The 18,977-nt window shown below is 41.5% G+C and overlaps 2 protein-coding genes across 2 annotated transcripts; one reads left to right on the forward strand and one right to left on the reverse strand.

Moving 5' to 3' along the window:
* Nucleotides 1-924: 924 nt before the first annotated feature.
* LOC117457657 (extracellular calcium-sensing receptor-like) lies at nucleotides 925-5,483 on the reverse strand. Its single transcript, XM_071205261.1, has 10 exons — nucleotides 5,417-5,483; nucleotides 5,167-5,314; nucleotides 4,255-4,540; nucleotides 4,086-4,172; nucleotides 3,763-3,954; nucleotides 3,224-3,470; nucleotides 2,937-3,148; nucleotides 2,649-2,855; nucleotides 1,906-2,029; nucleotides 925-1,817 (listed from the first exon to the last, which is right to left on the reverse strand). The coding sequence occupies exons 1-10, from the start codon at nucleotides 5,481-5,483 to the stop codon at nucleotides 925-927; spliced, it is 2,463 nt and encodes an 820-aa protein (XP_071061362.1).
* A 207-nt stretch (nucleotides 5,484-5,690) lies between these two features.
* On the forward strand, nucleotides 5,691-13,124 carry LOC117457762 (extracellular calcium-sensing receptor-like). The gene is made up of 9 exons (XM_071205166.1): nucleotides 5,691-5,702; nucleotides 8,906-9,078; nucleotides 9,206-9,551; nucleotides 10,081-10,368; nucleotides 10,707-11,252; nucleotides 11,349-11,570; nucleotides 11,924-12,047; nucleotides 12,152-12,624; nucleotides 12,705-13,124. Exons 1-9 carry the CDS (start codon nucleotides 5,691-5,693, stop codon nucleotides 13,122-13,124), a joined length of 2,604 nt encoding a protein of 867 aa, XP_071061267.1.
* Nucleotides 13,125-18,977: the final 5,853 nt, after the last annotated feature.

Below are 18,977 nucleotides of genomic sequence, written 5' to 3' on the forward strand. Positions count from 1 at the left end.
AATGAGGTAATTGGAGCTGAGGTGGGATTTAAGTTGTGAGGCAATGACACGTTCAAGTATTTTTGACAGAAAGGGGAGATTTGAGATGGATCGGAAGTTGGACATGATGTCAGGTGTGAGTCCAGGTCTTTTGAGAATGGGTGTGACAGCAGCCAGTTTGATAGAGGGGGGAACTGATCCAGATCTGAGGGAGGAGTTAATGATGGTGGCGATGAGTTGGGAGATGGCAGGGAGACTCTCTTTAACACATTTGGAGGGCATTGTGTCAAGTGTGCAGGTGGAGTTAATTCCAGTCATGAAGTCAGACAGTTGCATGGGGGTCACAGGGGAGAAGTGGGACAGGGGCTGTGAGGTGAAGGGGGGGAGCAAGGAGGGGAGGTGGGGGGTGCTGATGAGGATGTCAGATTGCTGTAAATGTTGCTGATTTTGGTTTGGAAAAACGAGAGGAAGGAGTTGCACTGTTCGGTGGTGAAGGATGAGGTGGCGTTATTATGCAAATGTTAGTCTTTTGGGAGCATTTTAATACATATTTACTTAAGTATCATTGGTTGTCTTGAATGGTTTGTACAAAACCATTAAACATTGACCATGGATCAATCTAAAACTAAAGCTCACAGGTTTAGCAAAGTACAAGATCAGTAGACAATATTTCCCCAAGAAATTCAGCCTAAACAATTCCAATGAATATTCACCACTAAAGCTCTTTGCTTATTTAATAAATATCTTTATTTATTCTATATATTACAGTAAATCGTACACTGCACTATGGTTGTTAAGCTGCAATATATAAGTATTATATATATACCCAGTCAATAATAATGTGAAGTAAATCATTAAATATAATAATAATAATTATAATAATAATTATAATAATAATGTCATACATTAAATATGATTTCAAATACATTTCAACTTATGATAAGCTTATTTCCCCATTAGGTGCTGTCTTGTATTTTTCTCTGGCTTTAGTAAAATAATGAAACACTTTGGAGCAAACAGGCAGAACAACAAGCCAAAGCTGGAAGCCAGAATGGCAAATGACTCCACTGTATCAGCATATTTCCCAGGAGAGCTGATATAAGCAGGGACGAATGATAGCCACACAGCACAAAATATCAGCATGCTAAAAGTGATGACCTTGGCCTCGTTGAAATTGCCAGGCAGTTTACGCGCTAGAAAAGCCAGTATAAAGCACAGGCAGGCCTGTAGACCAATGTATCCCAGAACGCACCAGAATGCAAGACTGGAACCTACGCTGCACTCCAGTATGATCTTCGAAATTTCGTATTGTGTATTTCGGGATGGAAAAGGGGGAGACTCAATGAGCCATGCAGCACAGATAACCACTTGAATTACAGTGCAAATGAAAATAATAGCCCTCTGCTGCTTGGGCCCCAGCCACTTCATGATGTTGTCCCCTGGTCTGGTGGCAGTGAAAGCAGCCAACACCACCAGGGTCTTCCCCAGAATACAGGATATGCAAAATGAAAAGGTTATACTAAAAATAGTGTGTCGCAGCATACAGGACCAATATGTTGGCTCTCCAATGAACACCAAGGAACACAGGAAACACAGAGTCAGAGCAAAGAGGATGAAGAAGCTGAGTACAGAGTTATTTACACGGACGATGGCTGTGTTTCTATGGTAGAAAAATACAGCAAAGACAGCTATAGTGAGGCTGGCACCCACCACAGAGATCACTGTCAGGGCTATACCCAAGGAATCATAGGCCAAGAACTCCACTATTTTGAGGACGCAGACGGTTCTCTCAATATTTGACCAAAAGTCATCAGGACAATATGTGCACTCTATGGAATCTAAAGGGAAAATAATCAAATATAACATGTTGGTAGTGAAATACAAGAATTACATTGTGATTCTTTTATTTCAAGATTTTAAACTCACTTGTCTGATTGCTAATTTTGCCGCTGTCACATGGTACACAGTCAAAGCAGCAGACAGGCTCCCCACGACGGACAGCTTTCCGGGACCCTGGAAGACAGCTGGTGCTGCATACAGACATAGGCACCTATAGGGAGTAAACAATTGCTTTCAGCTCTGCAGTGTGCCAACATATTTAGTCAGTTCCTTGATAAGGCCTTCTTAAAAACAAAATAAAGACAGCTTTGATAACTAAATTGTCAGATTTAGCTGGTTCTAGCTATTTCAATCGGAAAAAAAGTTCTTATTTTTCTAGTGAACATCACTGAATATTGAAGAGCTTTGCATTATGTTTGTTGCTTAGACTTTACAAGCAACTAGCTGATGCAGAAATGAAAACTCTTGAAAATTGTGATTTTTCATATTGTGGCATTTTATATAAGTGTGGAAAACAGTGCTTTTCACACTGGGGACAGGGTTATTATCCGTAAGCTAAACAAGAATGTGTAGCTTTGAATAATATTTATTTTTATTTTAGAAGAATTCTACCAGAGGGATTATACTGTGAAGCATTTAATCACAAAACATATCACACTGTATGGTGGGCTTTCAATTAATTGTCACTGTAATGCAAAGGGACTCACATCTGATCCAGCTTGTCCTGGTCACCTGACTTACCTCCACCTAAACCTACAGAACTTCAAAAGCTGGGATCTGATGAAGGTAAAAACACAGTGTGAGCAGCTTGCCTCACTCTGATGCCCTGCCCACATGATCCTGTCCTCCTGGATTAACAGCTCCTCTCCGGCAGGCTTGGTTCCATCAAACAACCCCACGTTGACAAATTCAATGTTCCCGCCCATGCCTCTCTGCCAGTTGAGAATGTCATAATAAGGTATAGAGTCACCCTTTAGGTCAAAGTTCACTTCCTCCCCGGCAATGTTAAATGTCACTTCCTGGAGGTAGTGCTGGAGCTTGAAAACCAAAAGATAATATGAAATATGAATTATGAAAAAAAAACAGTTAAAGTGAAATTACTGTAATAACATATATACCTGCCAGGGGTATATGTTGTTCCTTTGAGCACATGAGTTGTTTTGGAAAGGGCCACTGCCCGGTTGACAGAGAAGAAGGTTGTGCAGGGAATGAGCGATTGCATACACAGCCTTATAGACGTTATAGGCCACTCTAGGGCTGGATGTATTCATGTAGGCTGAATGCTGCTCTAACAGGGTCTCCTGTCCTGAGCATGAAGGCAACAGGGAGCCAGACAACAGAGAAGGGTCACAACCATACAGGGCCTCCCACAGCTCCTTAACTAGAGTATTATTACGATACATTTGAGTGTTGACTGTCTGCAGGTAGTCACTGAGTCCGGAGATTTGACCTTTTCTGATGCCAAACCCGATGGTGCCCCCTAGGTAGGGGTAATACTCACTGGCTGTAAAGACGGATGCTGTGACCCACGCTTCACTGGCAACCCACTGGATTCCAGTGATGTTCTGTGTCATATAGTCTCTCAAGAAAGGCGTCATCTCCCCCTCAGCTGAAAATACCACCACCACGTTTGCAGTAGAGCTACGCATCACCTTCACAGACAAGGCAAACAATGATGGAGGAATTTATTTCACAAGGAAAGGACAAGAAAAAAGAAAGTAGGCTAAAGAAAGACTCATTATATATTTGAAAAAAGTATAACAACAAATATGCTTTTAAAAGAACAACAGTGCCTGCTAATAAACCCTATCTACTTGTTTGTCTCTTTGTTATGCAAAAAACAATGTTGTTTTCAATGTAGGGACTGGCATTGATGTGTAATCAGAATGTAAAGTTATCTGTGTGTGATTAGAGCTCTCTAATACTATATAATATGGCATCTACCTGCAAGATCTCCAGAGCCCTCTTGCGATTGTAGAGCAGAGGTATCATTTCTTGGTACGCTACACACACTTTGGTACCCTGTAATTCTCTCAGCAAACCTTGCACAGCGAAGCGCCCGTATTCATGGTCTCCTCGCACCAACCCCACCCAAGTGAAGTTGAAGCGTACCAGCAGCTGAGCAATGGCTTTCACCTACATTCAACAGGAAATAGTTACACTTGGCTCAAAACACACACATAAAGAACATTTTACAGACAAAATGTGAATAATATTCTTCTTTTTTTTCACTGAATAATGATCAACAACCTAGGCCAAACTCTCACCTGATAATCATCGTTGGGGATTACTCTGAAGAAGGTGGGATAGTTTTTTCTGTCAGTAAAACATGCACATGAAGAAAAGTAACTGATCTGTTTGAAGAAGGATACAAAAAGAGTATAGTATTAAAACAAAACTGTTGGTGGGATTTCAGATAAAAGAAAAAATCATTACCATTGGGATTCTGAATGGTTGCAGGATTCTTGACACCACAATAGATTGAGCAGAACCAGATTCCCCGATCACAGCGAGGAGTGAGGAGGCACCGCTGCACGTGGGAGAGTCATCCTCACTCTGTCCATTCAACACAGCCATAGCAGCCCTCTGGCCGGTCAGTGGATATGCACATGAATCAAATATGTTGTACCCAAGTGTGTAATTGGGCAATAATGCACTCTGGTTTATCTCCTCCACTGCCAACCTCATAGTCTGAGCCCAGCGGAAAGCCCTGGGATCAAATCTGCAGCCAAACAGACACAGGTGCACACAAGAAACACATCACAGATGCACACAAAATACACATTCAAACTTATTGTGTGTAAAAAAAAGGTACAATTAAAGGCAGAGATTATGTTAATTTTAAGTTATTTTAAATGTTTACTTTGCATCTTGGTTCTTGTGATAAAATAACTTATCAGTTTATTTTTGCTTTGTCCGCATGTTCTCATTATTTTTCTAATATATTGCCAGGATATGTCTTTAAAAATATTATTTTTTTCGGGCCAAGCTTCTTTAATAAGTTCCCAATAATTTACACTATGTTATTAGAGACATTGTTCAAATGCTGCACGATATTATTAAAAATGTATATATTTTGTAATATAGAGCCAATTATAATTTTCGAAATATAAAAAGTATCAAAATACATATCTTTCTATGATTAAAAGTGCATTTAATTCAAGCTACTGTTACACCATATCAATGTTTTCTAACATGTCACGCTCAATTATCAATGAATACTAAAACCTGTTCAATACAAGTATATTCTGCTTAATCATTCAATAAAACAAGAATGTTAGTTGCATACAATGTTTCATACACAAGTTATATACTCACACTAAGGTTTCCACATCAATCAAAACTCACCCATTGCATTTTATTGGTGGTGGCCTGTAGGTGCAGTTCAGGTCTGGCATCTCCTGGTTATAGTGAAGGGGGAAGATCCCTCCAATTATATAGTCACCTTTGGCCACAAAGCCTGGCTCAAAACTGTTTTGGAGTTTGCATACTTTGGCTGAAAATGGTGGCGATGGGTTGCTGCATATTGGGGTATACATTAGAGTTAGGACACATTGAGAGTAAAGCAAGTGAACTAACACAAGTCGATTCATATTACACATCCCAATAGACAGAGAGAGAGAGAGAGAGAGAGAGAGAGAGAGAGAGAGAAACAGTGCATACATGAGACACGTTATAAACACTTCACTGTCACCTAAGTGTTACATCTTATTGATGACAGAGTGTGACTGGATTGGACATCAGCAGCTCCGCCTGATTTACTAAAGGGAGTTAACAAAGACTGAAAAATAAATGATGTAAGAGGAAAATTATAATGGATTTAAGCTCTCATTAAGACATTTTCCACAGAAAAAAGTTGTCGATTTAACTCCATGGTGTCCATGGTGACCCAAAAACATTTAAAATGTTCCAGTGAACAGAGAAACGGGGTTTTAATTTAAAGGTGACATGTCATGCTTTTCCGGTTATTACCCATCCCCTTGTGTGTTATGAAGGTTTTTACGCATGTAAACGGTGTGCAGAGTCAAAACCCTCAAAGTACACCATGTAGGGAGTAAAACTCTAAAACAGAAAATACCTCCACAAAACGCCTCGTTGGAGATACGTCACTGTCCATTTGATTCTTCCGGGGACATCATGATGTCATGTCGTCCCCGGAACGAAATGGACCAATCCGTGGAGCCGTTACGTTACGTCCGCGGAGCCGTTACATTAAGCCCCCGCTGATTGGTCCAAATTGACCAATCCACGGACTTCCTCACACACTCAGTGCATGCAGCTCTGCTGATCTCTCCTCCCTGGCTGCAGGCTGATAACAGACAGTTGGGATTGCGGCGAAATTGTCTCTGCAGACCCATTCTCACAGCGTTTATCAACCTTTTTATTACTCAATATCAAGCCACACTTATTGTTTTTACTTCGGCTGTGACTTTGTGTGTGCTCAGGGTGAGTTTGGCTGTGTTTCGCTGTGTATCGCTAAACAAGGAAATCACACCTCCACGGAGCTTAGCGCGATTCACAACGTCCCGACTGGTCCAGACCAGAGCCGTATAATAGAAGAGTTACGACATCTCCGTTCACTCCAATGGACCACTTTTTTACAGCAATGGCGGATCGTGGAAAACTCTCAATCGTTCCCCGGAAGTTAGCGCCAAGGCTGGCAGAGCTGTAGAGTTGCAGCATAATAGACCATTCGTGACGGACTTTTAAAGGTAAGAAGAAGTTTAAAGATTTATATTGCGGATATTATCAGTACATCTGATTCAAATTAACATGTGTATTAAAGGATGTCAGTGGATTATCCCTAAATTAGTAGATTTAGGGAACGTTTACAGATAACAGATTAAGCTAGCATACCGAAGCAAGTTAGCAACACACGTTGAACAGCCTTTTAATTGTAAATTCCATTCTCTTAATGTCATTCCGTCCAACATGTTGAATTAGAGAAGAGGGGCTTCTAAACGGGATTGTATGCGGGGGTGGAGGGAGTTAAATATTAGATAAATATAACTTTGGTGCGTGTAAGAGTGAGTGTTTTTAGCAGAGCCATATTGTGTCCTTGTGATTCTGTTGATTATTACCTGTCTGTATAATGTTGCAGCTCAGCTGATGTTGGATTGATGGCAAAGGGAGAGGGACTTAAGTGAGAGTGAAAACACAAGGTAAGTGTAATACTACTGTTTTATATAAGTAAACACCTTATCTCCCCAAGGCATTTCCCATCCAATAGGTGTGCTGTGTGTGTATAACCCTTTCTCCTGTCTGTTACTCCCTCTTTCAGCACAAGAACCAGAGGGGGATTCAATGGAGCCTGAATACCTGCACTGAGACCCTCACCCTGCACCCTGAGTCTCAACTCTGTGTTTTTCAAGCCTTTCCCTGTGTTTTTGTATTAAACAAAACATTAAGTTTTCCCAATGGTGTGGTTTTCGTTTTGTGAACAAGTGCAAATGCAGTGTTTGTATATAATTACATCACATATGTTGTTGCTGTTGGTCGTGAAATTGCTCCTGCTGACTTGAGCCAGCCATTTTTTCCTCCGCTCTGTGTCAGTGGGGAAGCCGTACATTCATACTCCTTTCTCTGAGCGATTTGAGCATCCCCAGGCAGCACAGCAAACCATGGTGGCGTCTAGGAGGCAGCACAGCAAACCAGGACAACACGGAGGAAAAGGTACCGACAAACTGCATGATATGCTATTCAATGTTTATTGAATTCCATGTATTTGCAATGGATGTTCCTAAAGCAACACATTTAACATCATCATCATCATCATATGCTGCTGCTGCTACTGCTGCTAGTCCTTTGATAGTCACATGTCGGTCTCCTGTCCTTTCTGAAAGCCATAAAGATGACATTAGTCATTTAGATAGCTTGTGTCCTAAATTACCAGGGGATTACTGAAACTACCATGAATTTAAGAAAATGGTAGAAATGAATCTAATCTAAATTTTAAAGCATTACTTTAGATCCCCTCCCTTTAAATGTATCAATAAACATTAGAAAGTGATGCTCCTGACTACCATACAAGTTTAAGAAGATAATATTGGTTTGAAATAATTCAAAGCTATAAATAAACAGCAACAGGCTCTTTAACCAAGGCACTGTTAGCCTAACATGTAAACTAGTTGTTCACACTAATCCTAATATTATCACTTAATATTAGCAAATTCGATTTTATTTTTTAAAACATATTGATGTAAATACATACACATATCGATTTGTTGTATAAATATTGCAAATCAAAACCTTTATTCACTAATAATTACCAAAAATCGTAGTTCTATCTCCTGTTATCAATGCATTCACATTGCCCGCCATGAACTTCCGGGGAACGATCCTCGTCTACATGAACCACGTGACGATAACCGTTTTTGGACTTCCGTTGTCGTAACTCTTCTATTATATGGCTCTGGTCCAGACCAATCGGAGCACACTGGGCTCACAGGAAGGGGGGAGGGGGGGGCAAGAGCTGCAACGAGCCGTTTAGTCGAGAGAGTGAATACTGCTGAATACACATACAGAGATGCTGTATGCAAAACCAATGTGAGTTTGGAAAATTGCACAGTATAAATATATTCTAGTAGACCACAACAATGGAATTATGATCAGTGGAAATGGCCATGACATGTGAACTTTAAAACAATGTTTTAAACATGTATTTATTAGAAATAAAACTCAAACACAATGAGAGGATTAAGACTATTTGAATAATTTGTCAATTACAATAATTCAATATACATGTATTAGATATCAAAAACATTTAATTTCTAAACTCATCCAATACTGGTCAATTATGCATTAATTCATAATGAATCAACCCAAAAGGAGTTTTTATCTAATGCCTCCAACACTCAAATAGAAAGACTTTTGGAGTATTCATAAATGTACGGCGTTAACTGTAATGACACATTGATTACTTTATGTGGGCGGTACCCTCAGATTCATGTGTTCACTGCAGTTTATAAATCAGCTGAGTCCTGAAACATCATATTCCTTACGTTACCAGAAAGGGAAGCTATTCCTTGTATATTCAGCAATGGCAATGCTAGCTGAAAAGCTTCTTATGTTTCTTTTTCTATCTCAGGGCCAACATTGTTTAGCTGCTGGCCTGGATAACTGTATTTTTTTGGGGGAAGAGGGGAAAAACAGTCTGTACGAAGAAGGAGATGTCGTTATAGGGGGTTTATTCCCTTTGCACTACAGCCCTGTGTCTTCCCTTCCAAAATACAAAACAAAACCGACGCCTATAACGTATAAGTAGTGAGTGAATATTTGATTGTTTGTTGACTTGTGCAGTACAGATTATTATTATTCTATGTGCATATGTGTATATTTTAATGTATATATTTGTGCTGCGTGATGAACTGCTTTTATTCCTGTACAGTTTCAGCTCTCGTGCCTTGCGCTGGATGCTGACTATGACTTTTGCAATCAAAGAGATCAACCATCGCAGCGACCTCCTGCCACACCTGAAGCTGGGGTTCCACATCCGTGACAGCTGTGATGACATACCTGTGTCTCTGAGTGCAGCCCTGCTGTTGGTCAACGGCCAGCCAGACGTGGGCACCAGAGCTGAGAGTCTGAACAGGGACAAAGGTCTAGAAAGTAACAGTCATTATAATGTAAACTGTGCTGCGGCACAAACTGTGTCCCCGGTAATCATAGGAGATGCTGCCTCTGGAGTGTCTATGGCTCTGCTAAAAGCCTTGGGTTCTTTCCATATCCCACTGGTGAGTCTGCCTTAAAGTCACTTTTATTGTGCTAATATGTGTTTTTGCCATGTTAAATCTATAGTTGATTGCTTATTTTACGGTTATGCTTTTCCAAATGTCAACTTTTAAGAGGAAATCCCGTTTTTTCCTTTTCTCTTTTTGAGAATGGTTAATTTTTTTCAATCCACAGGAAGTAACCTAATCATTCAACATATTTTTTATTCAACAAAATGTGGTGGTACATGCACAAGGATTTTTGCTGTTAACATTCAAGTTTTAAATACTTAATTTTTTATTCTACTAATATTATGATTTTAGTGTTAATACATTGCGTTTGTATTTTTTTTAAAAGTACAACATTCAGAATTTTTTTATCTACATTTATAGTCTTCAAGTCTTCCTCAATTGTGTAGTTAGGCCCCTTGTTCTGGAAAATGTTGTCCCATTGAATACTTTTAAAGACGGTGGTATTGTTTGTTCAAATGTGATTCTTATTGAACAGATGGTCGGTGAGTGTGCAGAACGTAATTCATGTTTTCTATACCAGGTGAGCTATTTTGCATCTTGCAGCTGTCTGAGTAACCAAAAGGAGTTTCCCACTTTCATGCGCACCATGCCCAGTGATGCCTTCCAGATCAGAGCCCTGGCTCGGCTGGTTAGCTATTTTGGCTGGACCTGGGTTGGGGTCATTGGTGTGGATTCTGATTATGCTCGCTTTGCCATTCAGCTTTTCCTGAAGGAGTCTGTGAAGTACGGTGTGTGTGCTTCCTACACTCACTTCTACCCTGTGGGCCTGAGTCAGCAGGCTCTAGATGAGCTTCTGGATGTTATTCAGGTAATTTTTGGTAAAAGCATAGTTTTCATTTATATAGACAAAATAGCTTGATCACCTGCAAGAAATACTTTGTTAATGTCAAGTCAGTTATAATACCTTCCAAAACCAACATTGTAGTTAAATTGCTCTCTGTGTTATACAAAAACAATTTATTTTGGCTTGTTTGTATACATATTCGACGCAGCCTTTAAATAATATGTCCATTCATAGATCAGTGCTTTTCTGTACCTTGAACTATTTTGGTGTAGGAGATCCAAGACACCATTATTTACAATAATGAAATGACATGTCATTATTTTATTAAACATTCACTTTCACCTGGATGTTTTTTACGGCAGATGTCATCCTCAAAGGTCATCATTAACTTCAGTAATGAGTCAGAGATGCAGGGCATTATGAGAGAAGTCCGATATCGGAATATCACCAGCCTGCAGTGGATCGCAAGTGAATCTTGGGCCACTGCTAAATCACTCTGGGAAAAGTTTGGAGATCTGCTAACAGGAACACTAGGACTTGCCATCCGGAGAGCAGATGTAATTCCAGGTCTGAAACAACACCTCACCAGTGTCAGATCATCCAATGAATCAGCTTTCTTGGCAGAATTTTGGGAGGAATTGTTTAACTGCAGATTGAACGGATCAGTGAACAACCACTCTCATGGTGGTGTCGACCACCTCAACAGATTGCTATGTAAAGGGACAGAGGATTTAAAAAATGTTTACTCTCCTTATTCAGATGTTACACAGCTAAGAGTGTCATATAATGTTTACAAGTCTGTGTATTTGGTAGCCCATGCTTTGGAAGATATGAGTAACTGCAAAATCGGACAGGGGCCTTTCCTTAATCGCACTTGCGCAGACTTAAAGAATGTTAAACCTTGGCAGGTGAGACTAATTGTAGCCTAAGCATTTATTTGAAAAGTAAAAAGTCAAATGCACTATAGTTTGTGTTTAGATAACCTATTTCCATTCCTCCCTCAGCTCATTCACTACATGAAGCGTGCACATTTCTCTGCACTTGGGGAGAAAGTACATTTTGATGAAAATGGTGACCCCATTGCTTATTATGATCTCATGAACTGGCAAAGGAGGCCTGACGGTTCTCTACATTTGGTAAAAGTAGGTTTCTATGATGCCTCCACGCCTGATGGACGCAGCCTGGTCATAAATGAGTCAGTGATTCAATGGCCTGTTGGAAAGCAGGTGTGTTCTCTAAAAACAGGCTTGAGACCATGTTCACCTCTTAGGTTGTTGTATGTCGTTTTGATTAACACAACAGCTAATGTGTTCTTATTTGTGTGCAATATACTTTATTGTTAATCAAGAAGGGGAAAAGGTCACCTTCAAGTTGAAACTGACATCAATTGCAAATGAGTGTTGTAGACATTAACACCATCAATGACCCGATGTTGACTGATATGTTATTGTAATCTGATATTTTGTAGCTGAAGTGATACACCTTTTAGTCTGTATCATAATTATATCCTTGCATAACAACTGTTAGACCCTGCTGAATATGTTTTAAAATGTGTGTCTTTCTGAGCTTTGCCTTTCAGGCTTTCCAGTCTGTGTGCAGTGTCAGTTGTCCTCCAGGTTCCCGCATCGCCAGGAGAAAGGGGGAACCCATCTGCTGTTTTGACTGTGTCCCCTGTGCTGAGGGAGAAGTCAGTAATAATACTGGTGTGTTGGTATTCTGGCTGTTATCACCTTTTCTCCTTTCTTGATGCTTGTTTCTGAAAGTGACTTCTTTAAACTAAAAAAGTGTTTTTTTCTACCGCCTACAGATTCTTTAGAGTGCTCACGCTGCTCAGAGGACACATGGCCCAATAAAGCCAGAGATATTTGCTTTCCAAAGACTATTGAGTACTTGTCTTACCATGAGTTAATGGGTATTGTGCTGTGTGTTGTATCTGTATTCGGAGCGTGTGTTTCCCTCTCCATCCTTGCCATATTCTTCAAGTACAAAGAAACACCATTGGTTCGTGCCAACAATATGGAACTAAGCTTCCTTCTCTTGGTGTTTCTTGCCTTGTGCTTCCTTGTTGGCCTGTTGTTTATTGGTGAGCCTTCAGACTGGCTTTGCCGTATCAGGTACCCAGCGTTTGGGATCAGTTTTGCCCTCTGCATTTCATGCCTCCTGGCCAAGACAGTAGTGGTCCTCATGGCTTTCAGGTCTACACTGCCAATCAGTAATGCCATGAAGTGGTTTGGACCCACGCAACAGAGAGCCAGTGTGCTTTTAGGAACAGTTGTCCAGGTACAAACACTTTCTATAAGTCAATTTTGAAAATGTAAATGTCGAATTCAAATCAACATCCTCTTTTCCCCTCCACTCAGGTTATAATCTGTCTTATCTGGCTGCTCACCAGTCCACCTCATGCCAACAACAACACAGATCACAGTGCTGTCATCATCATTGAGTGTGTGACTGGCTCAGAGATTGGCTTTTGGTGTGTTCTTGGATACATCAGCATCTTGGCCTGCATGTGCCTCCTTATGGCATTTTTTGCTCGAAAGCTGCCTGACAATTTCAATGAGGCAAAGTTCATCACCTTCAGCATGTTGATATTCTTCGCAGTGTGGATTACATTTATTCCAGTTTATGTGAGCACAGCTGGGAAATATACTGTGGCCGTCCATATTTTTGCTATTTTAGCCTCAGCTTTTGGTGTCCTTTTTTGCATTTTTGCTCCAAAGTGCTATATAATAGTACTGGAACCAGAAAAAAACAGCAAGACGAATATGATGCAAAGATAAATATTAACTGTACGTGTATGTGTTGCTAAAATTGTACATGTATGAGTAACCGATTTCAAACAAATATATCTCTGTTGTCAGATAACTTAAGATTCATGCTGGAAATAAAATAAGGCAAACCCTGCTTAAGCACTTTTGATTAATGGTTAACATCTGATATCATAATGATTCAAATATTAACAATTTTTGAAGTTATTGTTGCGTATATTTGAACTGCAATTTGATTTATAATTTAAATGTTATAATTGATTCGATTGTTAGAATAAGGGGAGCACATCTCATCCATGGTTAAGAGTCATATTTATGTATTGTAATTTTCATTGAACCAAATACAATAAATTATTTAAGTGAGGAGAAAAGTACATTTTTATTTATTTTGCCAATGTTCAAATAGAACATTTTTTATTTTAATTATGATTGGAAATAAAACACAACTACTAACAGAGCCAGATGTCTGATTTTTGTTTATTGACAAATATACTTAAGGGGACCTATCATGCCAAATGCAATTTTTGATGTATTTTATACATAAATATGTGTCCCCGGTGTGTCAGGGAACTCACTCAGCATCAGAAAATAAAACCCTCTCTCTTTTCCTCCGTACCCAAATCTCTAAAAACAGGGCTACAACGGAGCTGATCCAGATTCCATTATGACGTTATTTACGTCATAGCGGATGGCACTCACGTGGTGGACCCACGGCCCTATCAGAAAGCAATGCCCGACGTGTTGTGGACGTACTATGGCCTTTGTTTACATTAGCAAGCATCACCAACACTCAGAGCTAACCTGTACTGCACAGAGCATGTGTGTGAAGAAGCAGGAAATAAAAAGGAACTCACCTTGTGGTAAACCAGCAAGAGAGAAAGCCTTTGAGCTCCATACTGTTTCAGAAATAATCCTTGATAATCTATGATATGAAGTTTCATCACCGCAGTATTTAGTTTAGACAGTAGCTGCCCGTCCCGCATGAGCTCAGCCCCCTCCTCTTTTTAAATTTTTTTTTTTTTTTAAAGCTTTATACCCGGTGTCAGTATGTCTTCGGTCTACCAGATGTGTTCGGGGTCCGTTACGCTTACCAATGATGTCACGCATTGGCTGTACGGCAACCCAAGAGGACATTTGACACGGCCAAATGCCGAATGCATTGAAACTCCAGACTCAACGTAAGAGCTTGAGTCTCTCCGGGAGGTGCTAACATTTAAACATACACTTCATTCTTTACTTTGTCCGTTATTGTAGAAGATATTAATTTGTTCAACATAGCAACAACTTCAAAATAAAAGCATCTAAATCATAAAAAATAACAATCAACATTAACCTGAACTAGGGAGGTGATTTATTATCATTACAACGTAATTTCCCGATCATTTAAATATGAATATGGTGAAATACATTCTTAGAATAAGCGAGACATTTATTTAACTCCTGTTTGACAATAACTGTGAATTTCTTTCCTTTTATTTAAAATTAGAAATCAAATTTGATCATACACCAATAGGGCGGGTCATACTCAGGTGCTGACATGAATATGAAGGAAATCTTAACATGGGGGTGTCTAAATTGTGTGTTTTTTTATGGGGAATTCCAACCCAGTATTGTGTCCCGTCAATTATGTTAAGTTTTGTCATGTTAAGTTTTGTCATGTTAGTTTAGTTTATGTTCCACTTCCTGTTTTATTTTGTACTCACCTTGTCTCATTCCAGGTCCCTTTACTTCCTGCTCTGGTTCCTTTTTCCCGCCATCATCAGTGTCTGCCCCGCCCCTGATTGTGTCCACCTGTGCCCACTTACCTCATGTATATATTGTCCTGTCTCCCCTTGTTAGTTGTTGGTTTGTCTTGTTCATTGCTGCAAGAAGTAAGATCTAAGCCATTGTTTAATGAAAGTCAGTGTTTTGCCTTTTACCCTCCACGAGAGCGCTTTACGTTTGTCAGTTTGTTCATTCCTCTAAATGAGTGATTTTGTTTTTTGCAAGTAAAGATTATTTTTTCTTCAAAACCTTTTTGTCTATGGGTCGTGCATTTGAGTCCTCCAAGCTATTGAGTCAAGGTTCCTAACAGAACGAACCGACCAGTATTGACTCAGCCGACCCCAAGACGCTCCAGACTGCCCTGTCTGCACAGTGAAACATCATCTATCAGCACCAGGAGCAGCTAAAAACCATTAGCCATGGAGTGAAGGACCTTTCAGATCGCCAGGAGGATTTCCAAACCTCTGTCACGTTGCAGGTGAACCAGCTGGCAGAACAGCTCCACAGAGTCCCCACTCATCTAGAGTCAACTGCTACAGCTCCGATTTCTGCTACGCCACCTGATGCTAATCCTGCTGCTAATCACGCCGAGGTCAGTTTCTCTCCTGTTCCACTGCGGTTGGCATCGCCTGAGAAATATTCAGGTGAATCTGGCAACTGCAGAACCTTCCTAGTCCAGTGTGACCTGCACTACAAACTTAACCCAGCCGCGTTTGTGTCAGATGAGGCTAAAGTAGCATTTATGGTCTCCCATTTAACTGGCAGAGCTGCCGCATGGGCCACTGCGGAGTGGTCAAGAGACTCCAGTATATGTGGATCTTTCACAGCATTCAAAGACACTATGAGCAGGATTTTTGATCTTACCTCACCTGCCGCTGAGGCCACCCGTGTACTCATGCAGCTCAAACAGCACCCACGGCCAGTGTTAGATTATGCCATAGAGTTCCGTACCATAGCCATAGACAGTGGCTGGAACACCCCAGCATTAATAGACGCCTTCCGGAATGGACTATCTGAAACCATCAAAGACCACCTGGCTCCACTAGAACTACCACAAGACCTGGAATCGGTGATTTCCATGTCTATCCGAGTTGATAACCGCCTCAGAGAAAGAGAGAGAGAACGGCGCCGAACTGCAACAAGACATCCAAGCCACCAGGGACGCTCTCTGGATAAGCAGCCTTCATGGGATCCCTTGTTTCACTCTTCATCAGGCCCAGCAGGAACAGCGCCATCACAGGCACCGGAGGAGCCAATGCAGCTCGGGACAACAAGGATTTCTCCAGAGGAAAGACGGCGCCGCCTGCAGGAGGGATGTTGCTTTTACTGTGGCCAATCGGGTCACCAGCAGGCAACATGCCTGGGAAAAGGGCATGCTCACCAACCATGAGGAGGGCGTTGGTGAGCAAGATTTCCTCTAACTATCCTCCTCGCACACTCACCCAGGTTAAAGTCACAGCTAACAGTCAGACACATACTCTGGGGGCGCTAATTGACTCTGGGGCTGATGAAAGCCTCATAGACTGGGGTTTAGCTAAACGCCTTAATATTAAGACTGTCCCTCTCAAGCATCCTGTCAATGCCAGCGCCCTAGATGGCAGACTAATGTGTAAAGTAACTGATTGTACGGAACCCATTCAAGTAACAATTGATAATAATCATGTAGAAATAATGCAGTTTCATCTATTCAATTCAGCACAACATCCACTGATTTTAGGGTTTCCTTGGCTAAAGGCACATAACCCACAGATTGATTGGGGTTCAGGACAAATTAAGGGATGGGGAGGGAATTGTGAACAGTTCTGTAGAATCCCACAAACCGTTGCAGTTTCGGTTAGAAGCTCAGATGTTCCTGACCTTTCCAAGGTCCCCTCATGCTACCATGACCTTAAGGAGGTTTTTAATAAAACCAAAGCTCTGTCACTGCCCCCTCATCGTCCTTTTGACTGTGCCATCGACCTGCTGCCTGGCGCACCCATCCCTAGGGGGCGCTGTTGGAGTCTACCGGACCAGGTCCGTCCTCCGCGCAGATCGTTTGGATATGGCCAGAGCGGGGTCGCCGTCCGGATCCGCCGATGACCTTTCTTAGTTCTGAGGGAAAAGGAATTGTGTCCTTCGACACTATTCTCTGTTAGCTGTACATAAACTAGACTTTGCACTCCAATGGATTGTTTCTTCAAATATGCACTTTATTACACAGTTCCACAAAGATATATCAATCCGATACTATACCACAAAGCGCTTTGGACTCCTTGAGTTCTCACCGTGACAGGCTCGTCAGTGTAAGATCCCAGTTGAAGTGAGCCCCGAATCCTGAATATATCTTGTTCTTTATAGTATTTGCTGTGAAGCCCCCACCTTTGGTGCTCTATTGTGCTGTAATCTGCCTTTTCTGCCCAGCAACATCCAGTTTTAGCCAAGGTCAGGGCCAGGGCCCTACTCCCTCTTCCTAATTTCGATGTGTCTTTATTACCTGCTTTAACTGGTTTTCGCTCACAAGACAGTTGCGCCTTTTGAAGGTCGGGGCCACACATACTCGTAACATGGTGTTCTAGTCCTTGAAGATAACAGGATGTAGCCGGCCAACTGCTGAGGCATCTCAGCAGTAAACTTTAACACATTACTTTTCCACTCAGACAGCTCAATGTTTTTAGCGTTTCCATTACAGGATTTACTATATCTTATATTCACGGTTACTTTTGCCTTATCTTTATCCTTCAATCCCCCTTTTGCCCCATTATAATGATTGGGGCAACAAAACAACGCTATTGTGTATGTACATTTATGTCAGCTGTTTTAGGCTTCTGTCTCTCTTTCCCACATTATGCCATACGGTGGTAATGGTGGTGCTGTCGGGAAAGTGTCCATTGCTGCCGCTTCTTCTTCGCCTTCAATGTCTGGGTTGTTTTCTAAGGATAGCAAGGCGAGTTGTTGGCCCAGGGGAGTAGAAGGTGCTATGGCGGTACTAATTATTTTGTCCACCATTGAGCGGATACATGGGATGCAGCAGCACCCGCACAAGGTAAAAATTGCTGCAAACACGGCCATTGATACCAATACTGAGGTGACCAGGGTTTTGTATTTACCGAACACTGACATCCATTCGTCCCATTTACCGTCGATACCAGATTGATCTTTCATGCGGGAGTTGAGGGTTTTCATACCGTCCAGTGCTATTTGTAGAGTGCCATCTGCAGCGGTGTTGTTGGGAATAAAGGTGCAGCATTGCTCTCCGAACATTGCGCATACTCCGCCTTTTTCTGCTAGGAGCATGTCTAGGGCCATTCTGTTTTGATAGGCCATGAGTGATGTGGCTTTCAATTGCTCACTAACTGCCTTGAGTCCGACATGTGTGAGGTTTCCTAGGCGTTGGACATTATAATGAATGTAATTGATGCGGTCTGCGTTTTTATTGATGACACACCAGGGGCAGATGACGGATGTGAAGCCGTCCGCTACTTGATCGGCTATTTTGTATTCACTTGGTACGCCCCGTGGTACCCCTATCGCGTCTATGTACGTTGGATCTGGGTCAATCATGGCTTCGCGTTTGACTCTGTTCGTAGTATGATAGGGGTATTGTTCTGCCAGGTTTGTTATGTCCCTACTTTTAATTTGTAGGTTTTCACTGGTAGAAGCAAAGTGACCAGTGCACATAGACCACTGGCATTATATGGGACGCGATCGTGGAGTTGGTTGCCACCACAGTGGAACCATATGTCTGCTCGGATTACACCACGTCCAGGTGTAGTAGGTGTCACTATGTGGTCGCAGAGAGTTTTGTTGAACCCCCCGGTGTTTCTGATTGTGGTGTGGAAACAGGTGTAATTCAACCTCGGAACTTTTGCAAAGAATAAGGGCGTTTTTAACTCCGCGTTGGCTAAAGGGAAGTAAACGTCGTATTTAGAGCAATTGTGTTGAGGGTTGTCTGTCCCCATTATTTCAGTGGCACACATTGGTTCTACCGGGGCAGGAATTATGTGGAGCAGGGGTCTGGCTCCTATACAAACGAGGCAGTCATCGCCTGTGTCTAGCGCGGCTTGTTGTGCCATCAGTAACCAGTTGTTTCTGTTTGCTGAGTGTCCCGAGATTCCAGTTGCT

This window comes from Pseudochaenichthys georgianus, chromosome 13 (genome assembly GCF_902827115.2).
Source record: "Pseudochaenichthys georgianus chromosome 13, fPseGeo1.2, whole genome shotgun sequence".
Taxonomy (NCBI): Eukaryota; Metazoa; Chordata; class Actinopteri; order Perciformes; family Channichthyidae; genus Pseudochaenichthys; species Pseudochaenichthys georgianus.

Bases quoted from the DNA above. Each gene is read 5' to 3' on its own strand.
- LOC117457657 (XM_071205261.1), bottom strand. From the start codon at position 5,483: ATGTATGCACTGTTTCTCTCTCTCTCTCTCTCTCTCTCTCTCTCTCTC. The intron at 5,315-5,416 runs GTAATATGAATC...CACCATTTTCAG, and splicing joins CTCTCTGTCTATTGGGATGT to CCAAAGTATGCAAACTCCAA. The intron at 2,856-2,936 runs GTATATATGTTA...TTGGTTTTCAAG, and splicing joins ACAACATATACCCCTGGCAG to CTCCAGCACTACCTCCAGGA.
- LOC117457762 (XM_071205166.1), top strand. The intron at 10,369-10,706 runs GTAATTTTTGGT...TTTTTACGGCAG, and splicing joins AGCTTCTGGATGTTATTCAG to ATGTCATCCTCAAAGGTCAT. The intron at 12,048-12,151 runs GTGTGTTGGTAT...TACCGCCTACAG, and splicing joins AGAAGTCAGTAATAATACTG to ATTCTTTAGAGTGCTCACGC.